We start from the raw sequence: 14805 nt of genomic DNA on the forward strand, positions 1-14805 counted from the left end.
AAAAGGTGGAAGTTGAAATGCAAAAGGTGGAAGTTGAAATGCAAAAGGTGGAAGTTGAAACGCAAAAAGTGGAAGTTGAAATGCAAAAAGTGGAAGTTGAAATGCAAAAAGTGGAAGTTGAAATGCGAAAGGTGGAAGTTGAAATGTGAAAAGTGAAAGTTGAAATGCAAAAAGTGGAAGTTGAAATGCGAAAAGTGGAAGTTGAAATGTGAAAAGTGGAAGTTGAAATGTGAAAAGTGGAAGTTGAAATGCAAAAAGTGGAAGTTGAAATGCAAAAAGTGGAAGTTGAAATGCAAAAAGTGGAAGTTGAAATGCGAAAAGTGGAAGTTGAAATGCGAAAAGTGGAAGTTGAAATGCGAAAGGTGGAAGTTGAAATGCGAAAGGTGGAAGTTGAAATGCAAAAGGTGGAAGTTGAAATGCAAAAGGTGGAAGTTGAAATGCAAAACGTGGAAGACGAAATGCAAAAGGTGGAAGTTGAAACGCAAAAAGTGGAAGTTGAAAGGCAAAAAGTGGAAGTTGAAATGCAAAAAGTGGAAGTTGAAATGCAAAAAGTGGAAGTTGAAATGCAAAAAGTGGAAGTTGGAATGCAAAAAGTGGAAGTTGAAATGCAAAAAGTGGAAGTTGAAATGCAAAAAGTGGAAGTTGAAATGCGAAAAGTGGAAGTTGAAATATGAAAAGTGGAAGTTGAAATGCAAAAAGTGGAAGTTGAAATGCAAAAAGTGGAAGTTGAAATGCAAAAGGTGGAAGTTGAAATGCAAAAAGTGGAAGTTAAAATGCAAAAAGTGGAAGTTGAAATGCAAAAAGTGTAAGTTGAAATGCGAAAAGTGTAAGTTGAAATGCAAAAAGTGAAAGTTGAAATGCGAAAAGTGAAAGTTGAAATGGGAAAAGTGAAAGTTTAAATGCGAAAAGTGAAAGTTGAAATGCAAAAAGTGAAAGTTGAAATGCAAAAAGTGGAAGTTGAAATGCAAAAAGTGGAAGTTGAAATGCGAAAAGTGGAGGTTGAAATCAAAAAGTGGAAATTGAAATCAAAAAGTGGAAGTTGAAATCAAAAAGTGGAAATTGAAATGCAAAAAGTGGAAGTTGAAATGCAAAAAGTGGAAGTTGAAATGCAAAAAGTGGAAGTTGAAATGCAAAAAGTGGAAGTTGAAATGCAAAAAGTGGAAGTTGAAATGCAAAAAGTGGAAGTTGAAATGCAAAAAGTGGAAGTTGAAATGCGAAAAGTGGAGGTTGAAATGCAAAAAGTGGAGGTTGAAATGCAAAAAGTGGAAGTTGAAATGCAAAAAGTGGAAGTTGAAATGCAAAAAGTGGAAGCTGAAATGCAAAAAGTGGAAGCTGAAATTCGAAAAGTGGAAGTTGAAATGCGAAAAGTGGAAGTTGAAATGCAAAAGGTGGAAGTTGAAATGCAAAAGGTGGAAGTTGAAATGCAAAAGGTGGAAGTTGAAATGCAAAAGGTGGAAGTTGAAACGCAAAAAGTGGAAGTTGAAATGCAAAAAGTGGAAGTTGAAATGCAAAAAGTGGAAGTTGAAACGCAAAAAGTGGAAGTTGAAATGCGAAAGTTGAAATGCGAAAAGTGGAAGTGGAAGTTGAAATTCCACAAAAAAAAGTGGAAGTTGAAATGCAAAAAGTGGAAGTTGAAATGCAAAAAGTGGAAGTTGAAATGCAAAAAGTGGAAGTTGAAATGTAAAAAGTGGAAGTTGAAATGCAAAAAGTGGAAGTTGAAATGCAAAAAGTGGAAGTTGATATCAAAAAGTGGAAGTTGAAATCAAAAAGTGGAAGTTGAAATGCAAAAAGTGGAAGTTGAAATGCAAAAAGTGGAAGTTGAAATGCAAAAAGTGGAAGTTGAAATGCAAAAAGTGGAAGTTGAAATGCAAAAAGTGGAAGTTGATATGCAAAAAGTGGAAGTTGAAATGCAAAAAGTGGAAGTTGAAATGCAAAAAGTGGAAGTTGATATCAAAAAGTGGAAGTTGAAATCAAAAAGTGGAAGTTGAAATGCAAAAAGTGGAAGTTGAAATGCAAAAAGTGGAAGTTGAAATGCAAAAAGTGGAAGTTGAAATGCAAAAAGTGGAAGTTGAAATGCAAAAAGTGGAAGTTGAAATGCAAAAAGTGGAAGTTGAAATGCAAAAAGTGGAAGTTGAAATGCGAAAAGTGGAAGTTGAAATGCAAAAAGTGGAAGTTGAAATGCGAAAAGTGGAAGTTGAAATGCGAAAAGTGGAAGTTGAAATGCGAAAAGTGGAAGTTGAAATGCGAAAAGTGGAAGTTGAAATGCGAAAAGTGAAAGTTGAAATGCGAAAAGTGAAAGTTGAAATGCGAAAAGTGAAAGTTGAAATGCGAAAAGTGAAAGTTGAAATGCGAAAAGTGGAAGTTGAAATGCAAAAAGTGGAAGTTGAAATGCAAAAAGTGGAAGTTGAAATGCGAAAAGTGGAAGTTGAAATCAAAAAGTGGAAATTGAAATCAAAAAGTGGAAGTTGAAATCAAAAAGTGGAAATTGAAATGCAAAAAGTGGAAGTTGAAATGCAAAAAGTGGAAGTTGAAATGCAAAAAGTGGAAGTTGAAATACAAAAAGTGGAAGTTGAAATGCAAAAAGTGGAAGTTGAAATGCGAAAAGTGGAGGTTGAAATGCAAAAAGTGGAAGTTGAAATGCAAAAAGTGGAAGTTGAAATGCAAAAAGTGGAAGCTGAAATGCGAAAAGTGGAAGTTGAAATGCGAAAAGTGGAAGACGAAATGCAAAAGGTGGAAGATGAAATGCAAAAGGTGGAAGTTGAAACGCAAAAAGTGGAAGTTGAAAGGCAAAAAGTGGAAGTTGAAATGCAAAAAGTGGAAGTTGAAATGCAAAAAGTGGAAATTGAAATGCAAAAAGTGGAAGTTGGAATGCAAAAAGTGGAAGTTGAAATGCAAAAAGTGGAAGTTGAAATGCAAAAAGTGTAAGTTGAAATGCAAAAAGTGGAAGTTGAAATGCAAAAGGTGGAAGTTGAAATGCAAAAGGTGGAAGTTGAAACGCAAAAAGTGGAAGTTGAAATGCAAAAAGTGGAAGTTGAAATGCAAAAAGTGGAAGTTGAAATGCAAAAAGTGGAAGTTGAAATGCAAAAAGTGGAAGTTGAAATGCGAAAAGTGGAAGTTGAAATCAAAAAGTGGAAATTGAAATCAAAAAGTGGAAGTTGAAATCAAAAAGTGGAAATTGAAATGCAAAAAGTGGAAGTTGAAATGCAAAAAGTGGAAGTTGAAATGCAAAAAGTGGAAGTTGAAATGCAAAAAGTGGAAGTTGAAATGCAAAAAGTGGAAGTTGAAATGCGAAAAGTGGAGGTTGAAATGCAAAAAGTGGAGGTTGAAATGCAAAAAGTGGAAGTTGAAATGCAAAAAGTGGAAGTTGAAATGCAAAAAGTGGAAGCTGAAATGCAAAAAGTGGAAGTTGAAATGCGAAAAGTGGAAGACGAAATGCAAAAGGTGGAAGATGAAATGCAAAAGGTGGAAGTTGAAACGCAAAAAGTGGAAGTTGAAAGGCAAAAAGTGGAAGTTGAAATGCAAAAAGTGGAAGTTGAAATGCAAAAAGTGGAAGTTGAAATGCAAAAAGTGGAAGTTGGAATGCAAAAAGTGGAAGTTGAAATGCAAAAAGTGGAAGTTGAAATGCAAAAAGTGGAAGTTGAAATGCAAAAAGTGGAAGTTAAAATGCAAAAAGTGGAAGTTGAAATGCGAAAAGTGGAAGTTGAAATGTGAAAAGTGGAAGTTGAAATGCGAAAAGTGGAAGTTGAAATGCGAAAAGTGGAAGTTGAAATGTGAAAAGTGGAAGTTGAAATGCGAAAAGTGGAAGTTGAAATGCGAAAAGTGGAAGTTGAAATGCGAAATGTGGAAGTTGAAATGCGAAAAGTGGAAGTTGAAATGCGAAAAGTGGAAGTTGAAATGCGAAAAGTGGAAGTTGAAATGCGAAAAGTGGAAGTTGAAATGCAAAAAGTGGAAGTTTAAATGCAAAAAGTGGAACTTGAAATGCAAAAAGTGGAAGTTGAAATGCAAAAAGTGGAAGTTGAAATGCAAAAAATGGAAGTTGAAATGCAAAAAGTGGAAGTTGAAATGCAAAAAGTGGAAGTTGAAATGCGAAAAGTGGAAGTTGAAATGCGAAAAGTGGAAGTTGAAATGCGAAAGGTGGAAGTTGAAATGCGAAAGGTGGAAGTTGAAATGCAAAAGGTGGAAGTTGAAATGCAAAAGGTGGAAGTTGAAATGCAAAAAGTGGAAGACGAAATGCAAAAGGTGGAAGATGAAATGCAAAAGGTGGAAGTTGAAACGCAAAAAGTGGAAGTTGAAAGGCAAAAAGTGGAAGTTGAAATGCAAAAAGTGGAAGTTGAAATGCAAAAAGTGGAAGTTGAAATGCAAAAAGTGGAAGTTGGAATGCAAAAAGTGGAAGTTGAAATGCAAAAAGTGGAAGTTGAAATGCAAAAAGTGGAAGTTGAAATGCGAAAAGTGGAAGTTGAAATATGAAAAGTGGAAGTTGAAATGCAAAAAGGGGAAGTTGAAATGCAAAAAGTGGAAGTTGAAATGCAAAAGGTGGAAGTTGAAATGCAAAAAGTGGAAGTTAAAATGCAAAAAGTGGAAGTTGAAATGCAAAAAGTGGAAGTTGAAATGCGAAAAGTGTAAGTTGAAATGCAAAAAGTGAAAGTTGAAATGCGAAAAGTGAAAGTTGAAATGGGAAAAGTGAAAGTTTAAATGCGAAAAGTGAAAGTTGAAATGCAAAAAGTGAAAGTTGAAATGCAAAAAGTGGAAGTTGAAATGCAAAATGTGGAAGTTGAAATGCAAAAAGTGAAAGTTGAAATGCAAAAGGTGGAAGTTGAAATGAAAAAGGTGGAAGTTGAAATGCAAAAAGTGGAAGTTGAAATGCAAAAAGTGGAAGTTGAAATGCGAAAAGTGGAGGTTGAAATCAAAAAGTGGAAATTGAAATCAAAAAGTGGAAGTTGAAATCAAAAAGTGGAAATTGAAATGCAAAAAGTGGAAGTTGAAATGCAAAAAGTGGAAGTTGAAATGCAAAAAGTGGAAGTTGAAATGCAAAAAGTGGAAGTTGAAATGCAAAAGTGGAAGTTGAAATGCAAAAAGTGGAAGTTGAAATGCAAAAAGTGGAAGTTGAAATGCGAAAAGTGGAGGTTGAAATGCAAAAAGTGGAGGTTGAAATGCAAAAAGTGGAAGTTGAAATGCAAAAAGTGGAAGTTGAAATGCAAAAAGTGGAAGCTGAAATGCGAAAAGTGGAAGCTGAAATTCGAAAAGTGGAAGTTGAAATGCGAAAAGTGGAAGTTGAAATGCAAAAGGTGGAAGTTGAAATGCAAAAGGTGGAAGTTGAAATGCAAAAGGTGGAAGTTGAAATGCAAAAGGTGGAAGTTGAAACGCAAAAAGTGGAAGTTGAAATGCAAAAAGTGGAAGTTGAAATGCAAAAAGTGGAAGTTGAAATGCGAAAGGTGGAAGTTGAAATGTGAAAAGTGAAAGTTGAAATGCAAAAAGTGGAAGTTGAAATGCGAAAAGTGGAAGTTGAAATGTGAAAAGTGGAAGTTGAAATGTGAAAAGTGGAAGTTGAAATGCAAAAAGTGGAAGTTGAAATGCAAAAAGTGGAAGTTGAAATGCAAAAAGTGGAAGTTGAAATGCGAAAAGTGGAAGTTGAAATGCGAAAAGTGGAAGTTGAAATGCGAAAGGTGGAAGTTGAAATGCGAAAGGTGGAAGTTGAAATGCAAAAGGTGGAAGTTGAAATGCAAAAGGTGGAAGTTGAAATGCAAAAAGTGGAAGACGAAATGCAAAAGGTGGAAGATGAAATGCAAAAGGTGGAAGTTGAAACGCAAAAAGTGGAAGTTGAAAGGCAAAAAGTGGAAGTTGAAATGCAAAAAGTGGAAGTTGAAATGCAAAAAGTGGAAGTTGAAATGCAAAAAGTGGAAGTTGGAATGCAAAAAGTGGAAGTTGAAATGCAAAAAGTGGAAGTTGAAATGCAAAAAGTGGAAGTTGAAATGCGAAAAGTGGAAGTTGAAATATGAAAAGTGGAAGTTGAAATGCAAAAAGTGGAAGTTGAAATGCAAAAAGTGGAAGTTGAAATGCAAAAGGTGGAAGTTGAAATGCAAAAGGTGGAAGTTGAAATGCAAAAGGTGGAAGTTGAAACGCAAAAAGTGGAAGTTGAAATGCAAAAAGTGGAAGTTGAAATGCAAAAAGTGGAAGTTGAAACGCAAAAAGTGGAAGTTGAAATGCGAAAGTTGAAATGCGAAAAGTGGAAGTGGAAGTTGAAATTCCACAAAAAAAAGTGGAAGTTGAAATGCAAAAAGTGGAAGTTGAAATGCAAAAAGTGGAAGTTGAAATGCAAAAAGTGGAAGTTGAAATGTAAAAAGTGGAAGTTGAAATGCAAAAAGTGGAAGTTGAAATGCAAAAAGTGGAAGTTGATATCAAAAAGTGGAAGTTGAAATCAAAAAGTGGAAGTTGAAATGCAAAAAGTGGAAGTTGAAATGCAAAAAGTGGAAGTTGAAATGCAAAAAGTGGAAGTTGAAATGCAAAAAGTGGAAGTTGAAATGCAAAAAGTGGAAGTTGAAATGCAAAAAGTGGAAGTTGAAATGCAAAAAGTGGAAGTTGAAATGCAAAAAGTGGAAGTTGAAATGCAAAAAGTGGAAGTTGAAATGCGAAAAGTGGAAGTTGAAATGCGAAAAGTGGAAGTTGAAATGCGAAAAGTGGAAGTTGAAATGCGAAAAGTGGAAGTTGAAATGCGAAAAGTGAAAGTTGAAATGCGAAAAGTGAAAGTTGAAATGCGAAAAGTGAAAGTTGAAATGCGAAAAGTGAAAGTTGAAATGCGAAAAGTGAAAGTTGAAATGGGAAAAGTGAAAGTTTAAATGCAAAAAGTGGAAGTTGAAATGCAAAAAGTGGAAGTTGAAATGCAAAAAGTGGAAGTTGAAATGCAAAAAGTGGAAGTTGAAATGCGAAAAGTGGAAGTTGAAATATGAAAAGTGGAAGTTGAAATGCAAAAAGTGGAAGTTGAAATGCAAAAAGTGGAAGTTGAAATGCAAAAGGTGGAAGTTGAAATGCAAAAAGTGGAAGTTAAAATGCAAAAAGTGGAAGTTGAAATGCAAAAAGTGGAAGTTGAAATGCGAAAAGTGTAAGTTGAAATGCAAAAAGTGAAAGTTGAAATGCGAAAAGTGAAAGTTGAAATGGGAAAAGTGAAAGTTTAAATGCGAAAAGTGAAAGTTGAAATGCAAAAAGTGGAAGTTGAAATGCAAAATGTGGAAGTTGAAATGCAAAAAGTGAAAGTTGAAATGCAAAAGGTGGAAGTTGAAATGAAAAAGGTGGAAGTTGAAATGCAAAAAGTGGAAGTTGAAATGCAAAAAGTGGAAGTTGAAATGCAAAAAGTGGAAGTTGAAATGCGAAAAGTGGAGGTTGAAATCAAAAAGTGGAAATTGAAATCAAAAAGTGGAAGTTGAAATCAAAAAGTGGAAATTGAAATGCAAAAAGTGGAAGTTGAAATGCAAAAAGTGGAAGTTGAAATGCAAAAAGTGGAAGTTGAAATGCAAAAAGTGGAAGTTGAAATGCAAAAAGTGGAAGTTGAAATGCAAAAAGTGGAAGTTGAAATGCAAAAAGTGGAAGTTGAAATGCGAAAAGTGGAGGTTGAAATGCAAAAAGTGGAGGTTGAAATGCAAAAAGTGGAAGTTGAAATGCAAAAAGTGGAAGTTGAAATGCAAAAAGTGGAAGCTGAAATGCGAAAAGTGGAAGCTGAAATTCGAAAAGTGGAAGTTGAAATGCGAAAAGTGGAAGTTGAAATGCAAAAGGTGGAAGTTGAAATGCAAAAGGTGGAAGTTGAAATGCAAAAGGTGGAAGTTGAAATGCAAAAGGTGGAAGTTGAAACGCAAAAAGTGGAAGTTGAAATGCAAAAAGTGGAAGTTGAAATGCAAAAAGTGGAAGTTGAAATGCGAAAGGTGGAAGTTGAAATGTGAAAAGTGAAAGTTGAAATGCAAAAAGTGGAAGTTGAAATGCGAAAAGTGGAAGTTGAAATGTGAAAAGTGGAAGTTGAAATGTGAAAAGTGGAAGTTGAAATGCAAAAAGTGGAAGTTGAAATGCAAAAAGTGGAAGTTGAAATGCAAAAAGTGGAAGTTGAAATGCGAAAAGTGGAAGTTGAAATGCGAAAAGTGGAAGTTGAAATGCGAAAGGTGGAAGTTGAAATGCGAAAGGTGGAAGTTGAAATGCAAAAGGTGGAAGTTGAAATGCAAAAGGTGGAAGTTGAAATGCAAAACGTGGAAGACGAAATGCAAAAGGTGGAAGTTGAAACGCAAAAAGTGGAAGTTGAAAGGCAAAAAGTGGAAGTTGAAATGCAAAAAGTGGAAGTTGAAATGCAAAAAGTGGAAGTTGAAATGCAAAAAGTGGAAGTTGGAATGCAAAAAGTGGAAGTTGAAATGCAAAAAGTGGAAGTTGAAATGCGAAAAGTGGAAGTTGAAATATGAAAAGTGGAAGTTGAAATGCAAAAAGTGGAAGTTGAAATGCAAAAAGTGGAAGTTGAAATGCAAAAGGTGGAAGTTGAAATGCAAAAAGTGGAAGTTAAAATGCAAAAAGTGGAAGTTGAAATGCAAAAAGTGTAAGTTGAAATGCGAAAAGTGTAAGTTGAAATGCAAAAAGTGAAAGTTGAAATGCGAAAAGTGAAAGTTGAAATGGGAAAAGTGAAAGTTTAAATGCGAAAAGTGAAAGTTGAAATGCAAAAAGTGAAAGTTGAAATGCAAAAAGTGGAAGTTGAAATGCAAAAAGTGGAAGTTGAAATGCGAAAAGTGGAGGTTGAAATCAAAAAGTGGAAATTGAAATCAAAAAGTGGAAGTTGAAATCAAAAAGTGGAAATTGAAATGCAAAAAGTGGAAGTTGAAATGCAAAAAGTGGAAGTTGAAATGCAAAAAGTGGAAGTTGAAATGCAAAAAGTGGAAGTTGAAATGCAAAAAGTGGAAGTTGAAATGCGAAAAGTGGAGGTTGAAATGCAAAAAGTGGAGGTTGAAATGCAAAAAGTGGAAGTTGAAATGCAAAAAGTGGAAGTTGAAATGCAAAAAGTGGAAGCTGAAATGCAAAAAGTGGAAGCTGAAATTCGAAAAGTGGAAGTTGAAATCCGAAAAGTGGAAGTTGAAATGCAAAAGGTGGAAGTTGAAATGCAAAAGGTGGAAGTTGAAATGCAAAAGGTGGAAGTTGAAATGCAAAAGGTGGAAGTTGAAACGCAAAAAGTGGAAGTTGAAATGCAAAAAGTGGAAGTTGAAATGCAAAAAGTGGAAGTTGAAACGCAAAAAGTGGAAGTTGAAATGCGAAAGTTGAAATGCGAAAAGTGGAAGTGGAAGTTGAAATTCCACAAAAAAAAGTGGAAGTTGAAATGCAAAAAGTGGAAGTTGAAATGCAAAAAGTGGAAGTTGAAATGCAAAAAGTGGAAGTTGAAATGTAAAAAGTGGAAGTTGAAATGCAAAAAGTGGAAGTTGAAATGCAAAAAGTGGAAGTTGATATCAAAAAGTGGAAGTTGAAATCAAAAAGTGGAAGTTGAAATGCAAAAAGTGGAAGTTGAAATGCAAAAAGTGGAAGTTGAAATGCAAAAAGTGGAAGTTGAAATGCAAAAAGTGGAAGTTGAAATGCAAAAAGTGGAAGTTGATATGCAAAAAGTGGAAGTTGAAATGCAAAAAGTGGAAGTTGAAATGCAAAAAGTGGAAGTTGATATCAAAAAGTGGAAGTTGAAATCAAAAAGTGGAAGTTGAAATGCAAAAAGTGGAAGTTGAAATGCAAAAAGTGGAAGTTGAAATGCAAAAAGTGGAAGTTGAAATGCAAAAAGTGGAAGTTGAAATGCAAAAAGTGGAAGTTGAAATGCAAAAAGTGGAAGTTGAAATGCAAAAAGTGGAAGTTGAAATGCAAAAAGTGGAAGTTGAAATGCGAAAAGTGGAAGTTGAAATGCAAAAAGTGGAAGTTGAAATGCGAAAAGTGGAAGTTGAAATGCGAAAAGTGGAAGTTGAAATGCGAAAAGTGGAAGTTGAAATGCGAAAAGTGGAAGTTGAAATGCGAAAAGTGAAAGTTGAAATGCGAAAAGTGAAAGTTGAAATGCGAAAAGTGAAAGTTGAAATGCGAAAAGTGAAAGTTGAAATGCGAAAAGTGGAAGTTGAAATGCAAAAAGTGGAAGTTGAAATGCAAAAAGTGGAAGTTGAAATGCGAAAAGTGGAAGTTGAAATCAAAAAGTGGAAATTGAAATCAAAAAGTGGAAGTTGAAATCAAAAAGTGGAAATTGAAATGCAAAAAGTGGAAGTTGAAATGCAAAAAGTGGAAGTTGAAATGCAAAAAGTGGAAGTTGAAATGCAAAAAGTGGAAGTTGAAATGCAAAAAGTGGAAGTTGAAATGCAAAAAGTGGAAGTTGAAATGCGAAAAGTGGAGGTTGAAATGCAAAAAGTGGAAGTTGAAATGCAAAAAGTGGAAGTTGAAATGCAAAAAGTGGAAGCTGAAATGCGAAAAGTGGAAGTTGAAATGCGAAAAGTGGAAGACGAAATGCAAAAGGTGGAAGATGAAATGCAAAAGGTGGAAGTTGAAACGCAAAAAGTGGAAGTTGAAAGGCAAAAAGTGGAAGTTGAAATGCAAAAAGTGGAAGTTGAAATGCAAAAAGTGGAAATTGAAATGCAAAAAGTGGAAGTTGGAATGCAAAAAGTGGAAGTTGAAATGCAAAAAGTGGAAGTTGAAATGCAAAAAGTGTAAGTTGAAATGCAAAAAGTGGAAGTTGAAATGCAAAAGGTGGAAGTTGAAATGCAAAAGGTGGAAGTTGAAACGCAAAAAGTGGAAGTTGAAATGCAAAAAGTGGAAGTTGAAATGCAAAAAGTGGAAGTTGAAATGCAAAAAGTGGAAGTTGAAATGCAAAAAGTGGAAGTTGAAATGCGAAAAGTGGAAGTTGAAATCAAAAAGTGGAAATTGAAATCAAAAAGTGGAAGTTGAAATCAAAAAGTGGAAATTGAAATGCAAAAAGTGGAAGTTGAAATGCAAAAAGTGGAAGTTGAAATGCAAAAAGTGGAAGTTGAAATGCAAAAAGTGGAAGTTGAAATGCAAAAAGTGGAAGTTGAAATGCGAAAAGTGGAGGTTGAAATGCAAAAAGTGGAGGTTGAAATGCAAAAAGTGGAAGTTGAAATGCAAAAAGTGGAAGTTGAAATGCAAAAAGTGGAAGCTGAAATGCAAAAAGTGGAAGTTGAAATGCGAAAAGTGGAAGACGAAATGCAAAAGGTGGAAGATGAAATGCAAAAGGTGGAAGTTGAAACGCAAAAAGTGGAAGTTGAAAGGCAAAAAGTGGAAGTTGAAATGCAAAAAGTGGAAGTTGAAATGCAAAAAGTGGAAGTTGAAATGCAAAAAGTGGAAGTTGGAATGCAAAAAGTGGAAGTTGAAATGCAAAAAGTGGAAGTTGAAATGCAAAAAGTGGAAGTTGAAATGCAAAAAGTGGAAGTTGAAATATGAAAAGTGGAAGTTGAAATGCAAAAAGTGGAAGTTGAAATGCAAAAAGTGGAAGTTGAAATGCAAAAGGTGGAAGTTGAAATGCAAAAAGTGGAAGTTAAAATGCAAAAAGTGGATGTTGAAATGCAAAAAGTGTAAGTTGAAATGCGAAAAGTGAAAGTTGAAATGCAAAAAGTGAAAGTTGAAATGCGAAAAGTGAAAGTTGAAATGGGAAAAGTGAAAGTTTAAATGGGAAAAGTGAAAGTTGAAATGCAAAAAGTGAAAGTTGAAATGCAAAAAGTGGAAGTTGAAATGCAAAATGTGGAAGTTGAAATGCAAAAAGTGAAAGTTGAAATGCAAAAGGTGGAAGTTGAAATGAAAAAGGTGGAAGTTGAAATGCAAAAAGTGGAAGTTGAAATGCAAAAAGTGGAAGTTGAAATGCGAAAAGTGGAGGTTGAAATCAAAAAGTGGAAATTGAAATCAAAAAGTGGAAGTTGAAATCAAAAAGTGGAAATTGAAATGCAAAAAGTGGAAGTTGAAATGCAAAAAGTGGAAGTTGAAATGCAAAAAGTGGAAGTTGAAATGCAAAAAGTGGAAGTTGAAATGCAAAAAGTGGAAGTTGAAATGCAAAAAGTGGAAGTTGAAATGCAAAAAGTGGAAGTTGAAATGCGAAAAGTGGAGGTTGAAATGCAAAAAGTGGAAGTTGAAATGCAAAAAGTGGAAGACGAAATGCAAAAGGTGGAAGATGAAATGCAAAAGGTGGAAGTTGAAACGCAAAAAGTGGAAGTTGAAAGGCAAAAAGTGGAAGTTGAAATGCAAAAAGTGGAAGTTGAAATGCAAAAAGTGGAAGTTGAAATGCAAAAAGTGGAAGTTGAAATGCAAAAAGTGGAAGTTGGAATGCAAAAAGTGGAAGTTGAAATGCAAAAAGTGGAAGTTGAAATGCAAAAAGTGGAAGTTGAAATGCAAAAAGTGGAAGTTGGAATGCAAAAAGTGGAAGTTGAAATGCAAAAAGTGGAAGTTGAAATGCAAAAAGTGGAAGTTGATATCAAAAAGTGGAAGTTGATATCAAAAAGTGGAAGTTGATATCAAAAAGTGGAAGTTGATATCAAAAAGTGGAAGTTGAAATCAAAAAGTGGAAGTTGAAATGCAAAAAGTGGAAGTTGAAATGCAAAAAGTGGAAGTTGAAATGCAAAAAGTGGAAGTTGAAATGCAAAAAGTGGAAGTTGAAATGCAAAAAGTGGAAGTTGAAATGCAAAAAGTGGAAGTTGAAATGCAAAAAGTGGAAGTTGAAATGCAAAAAGTGGAAGTTGAAATGCAAAAAGTGGAAGTTGAAATGCAAAAAGTGGAAGTTGAAATGCAAAAAGTGGAAGTTGAAATGCAAAAAGTGGAAGTTGAAATGCGAAAAGTGGAAGTTGAAATGCGAAAAGTGGAAGTTGAAATGCGAAAAGTGGAAGTTGAAATGCGAAAAGTGGAAGTTGAAATGCGAAAAGTGGAAGTTGAAATGCGAAAAGTGAAAGTTGAAATGCGAAAAGTGAAAGTTGAAATGCGAAAAGTGAAAGTTGAAATGCGAAAAGTGAAAGTTGAAATGCGAAAAGTGAAAGTTGAAATGCGAAAAGTGGAAGTTGAAATGCAAAAAGTGGAAGTTGAAATGCAAAAAGTGGAAGTTGAAATGCAAAAAGTGGAAGTTGAAATGCAAAAAGTGGAAGTTGAAATCAAAAAGTGGAAGTTGAAATGCAAAAAGTGGAAGTTGAAATGCGAAAAGTGGAAGTTGAAATGCGAAAAGTGGAAGTTGAAATGCGAAAAGTGGAAGTTGAAATGCGAAAAGTGGAAGTTGAAATGCGAAAAGTGGAAGTTGAAATGCGAAAAGTGAAAGTTGAAATGCGAAAAGTGAAAGTTGAAATGCGAAAAGTGAAAGTTGAAATGCGAAAAGTGAAAGTTGAAATGCGAAAAGTGAAAGTTGAAATGCGAAAAGTGGAAGTTGAAATGCAAAAAGTGGAAGTTGAAATGCAAAAAGTGGAAGTTGAAATGCAAAAAGTGGAAGTTGAAATGCAAAAAGTGAAAGTTGAAATGCAAAAAGTGGAAGTTGAAATGCAAAAGGTGGAAGTTGAAATGCAAAAAGTGGAAGTTGAAATGCAAAAAGTGGAAGTTGAAATGCAAAAAGTGGAAGTTGAAATGCGAAAAGTGGAAGTTGAAATGCAAAAAGTGGAAGTTGAAATGCGAAAAGTGTAAGTTGAAATGCAAAAAGTGGAAGTTGAAATGCAAAAAGTGGAAGTTGAAATGCAAAAAGTGGAAGTTGAAATGCGAAAAGTGGAAGTTGAAATGCAAAAAGTGGAAGTTGAAATGCGAAAAGTGTAAGTTGAATGCAACGTTGTGTGTTCATTTGCATTGAAAATGCAAAAGTTGCATTTCAACTTCCATGGCACCCGAATGCATCTGCATTAGCAGAGGTCGCACCGAGCCGTCGGTGTATGTGGAGGGAGGCAAGCAAAGACATGGTGAGGGGAAGTTTGGAAAGCGAAATGACTCCGGCTATTTGACCACTCCCAATGTGGGCCAAGGTTTTCCTTTGCTTGGAAAGACGAGACGCGACATGAAAGCTGACACAGGGTTTCAGAGCGCGATACAAAACCTCCCGGAGGTTCATTTATGCTCGAGATGTTGAGAAAGTGTGTTCCCCTTCACACTGTGGGCAACCATTTTTTATCATTGGGGTGACCAATCTGTCTGCTTTGGTCTATAATGTCGCCTGAACGATGCAGACAAAAATTCCAAAGACAAATATTGTCCAAGGGTATTTTCTCACCTGTGGTGGTCTCGCACCTCGATGGAGAATTTCTTCTCTCGAAAGTACAGGTTTTCTAGGTCTTTCCAGTCAAACACCTAAAACCAGGACAAGATCAGTTTGAGGATGTCGATGTACGAACTGTCCATTGTACAAGTGCAACAACCATACGATGACCTTCCCGCTCATTTGGCCCAAAATCCAGGTCTTTTTAACTACAAATGCAATGGTGTGTAATTTCAAAAGCCCATAGCACAGCAATAGTGGACAATGGTTCGCTGGACGAGAGTGAAGGATCTCAGACATGCTGCTGTGAAGGTGATCGAGACGGGAAGTAAAACCGACAATAATGCATGACACATTCAAACAAGAGCGAAATGGAAATGCCATTTTATCTCATTCACTGAATAGATGTGTAAATGCCATAGGCTGACACCTCCTTCAATGAATGTATGTGTAAATGCCATAGGCTGACACCTCCTTCAATGAATGGATGTGTAAATGCCCCCAAGGTATCACTTCATTCACTGAATGGATGTGTAAATGCCCTAAGCCATCATTTCATTCACAGAATGGATGTGTAAATGCCCCCAAGGTATCAATTCATTCACAGAATGGAT

The 14805-nt window shown here is 35.2% G+C and overlaps 1 protein-coding gene across 10 annotated transcripts in view; it reads right to left on the reverse strand.

The window, feature by feature from the left end:
- The window catches only part of LOC137425647 (FERM domain-containing protein 4A), a 68350-nt gene that overhangs the window by 22639 nt on the left and 30906 nt on the right, over window positions 1–14805 (reverse strand). For all 10 annotated transcript variants that reach the window (XM_078776919.1, XM_068114275.2, XM_068114274.2 and 7 more), the window contains one exon: window positions 14207–14283. In XM_078776919.1, the coding sequence (XP_078633045.1) occupies window positions 14207–14283 (77 nt within the window). The remainder of the gene's footprint in view (window positions 1–14206; window positions 14284–14805) is intronic.

The sequence above is a fragment of the Myxine glutinosa genome, chromosome 4 (genome assembly GCF_964187855.1).
Source record: "Myxine glutinosa chromosome 4, kmMyxGlut1.1, whole genome shotgun sequence".
Lineage (NCBI taxonomy): Eukaryota > Metazoa > Chordata > Myxini > Myxiniformes > Myxinidae > Myxine > Myxine glutinosa.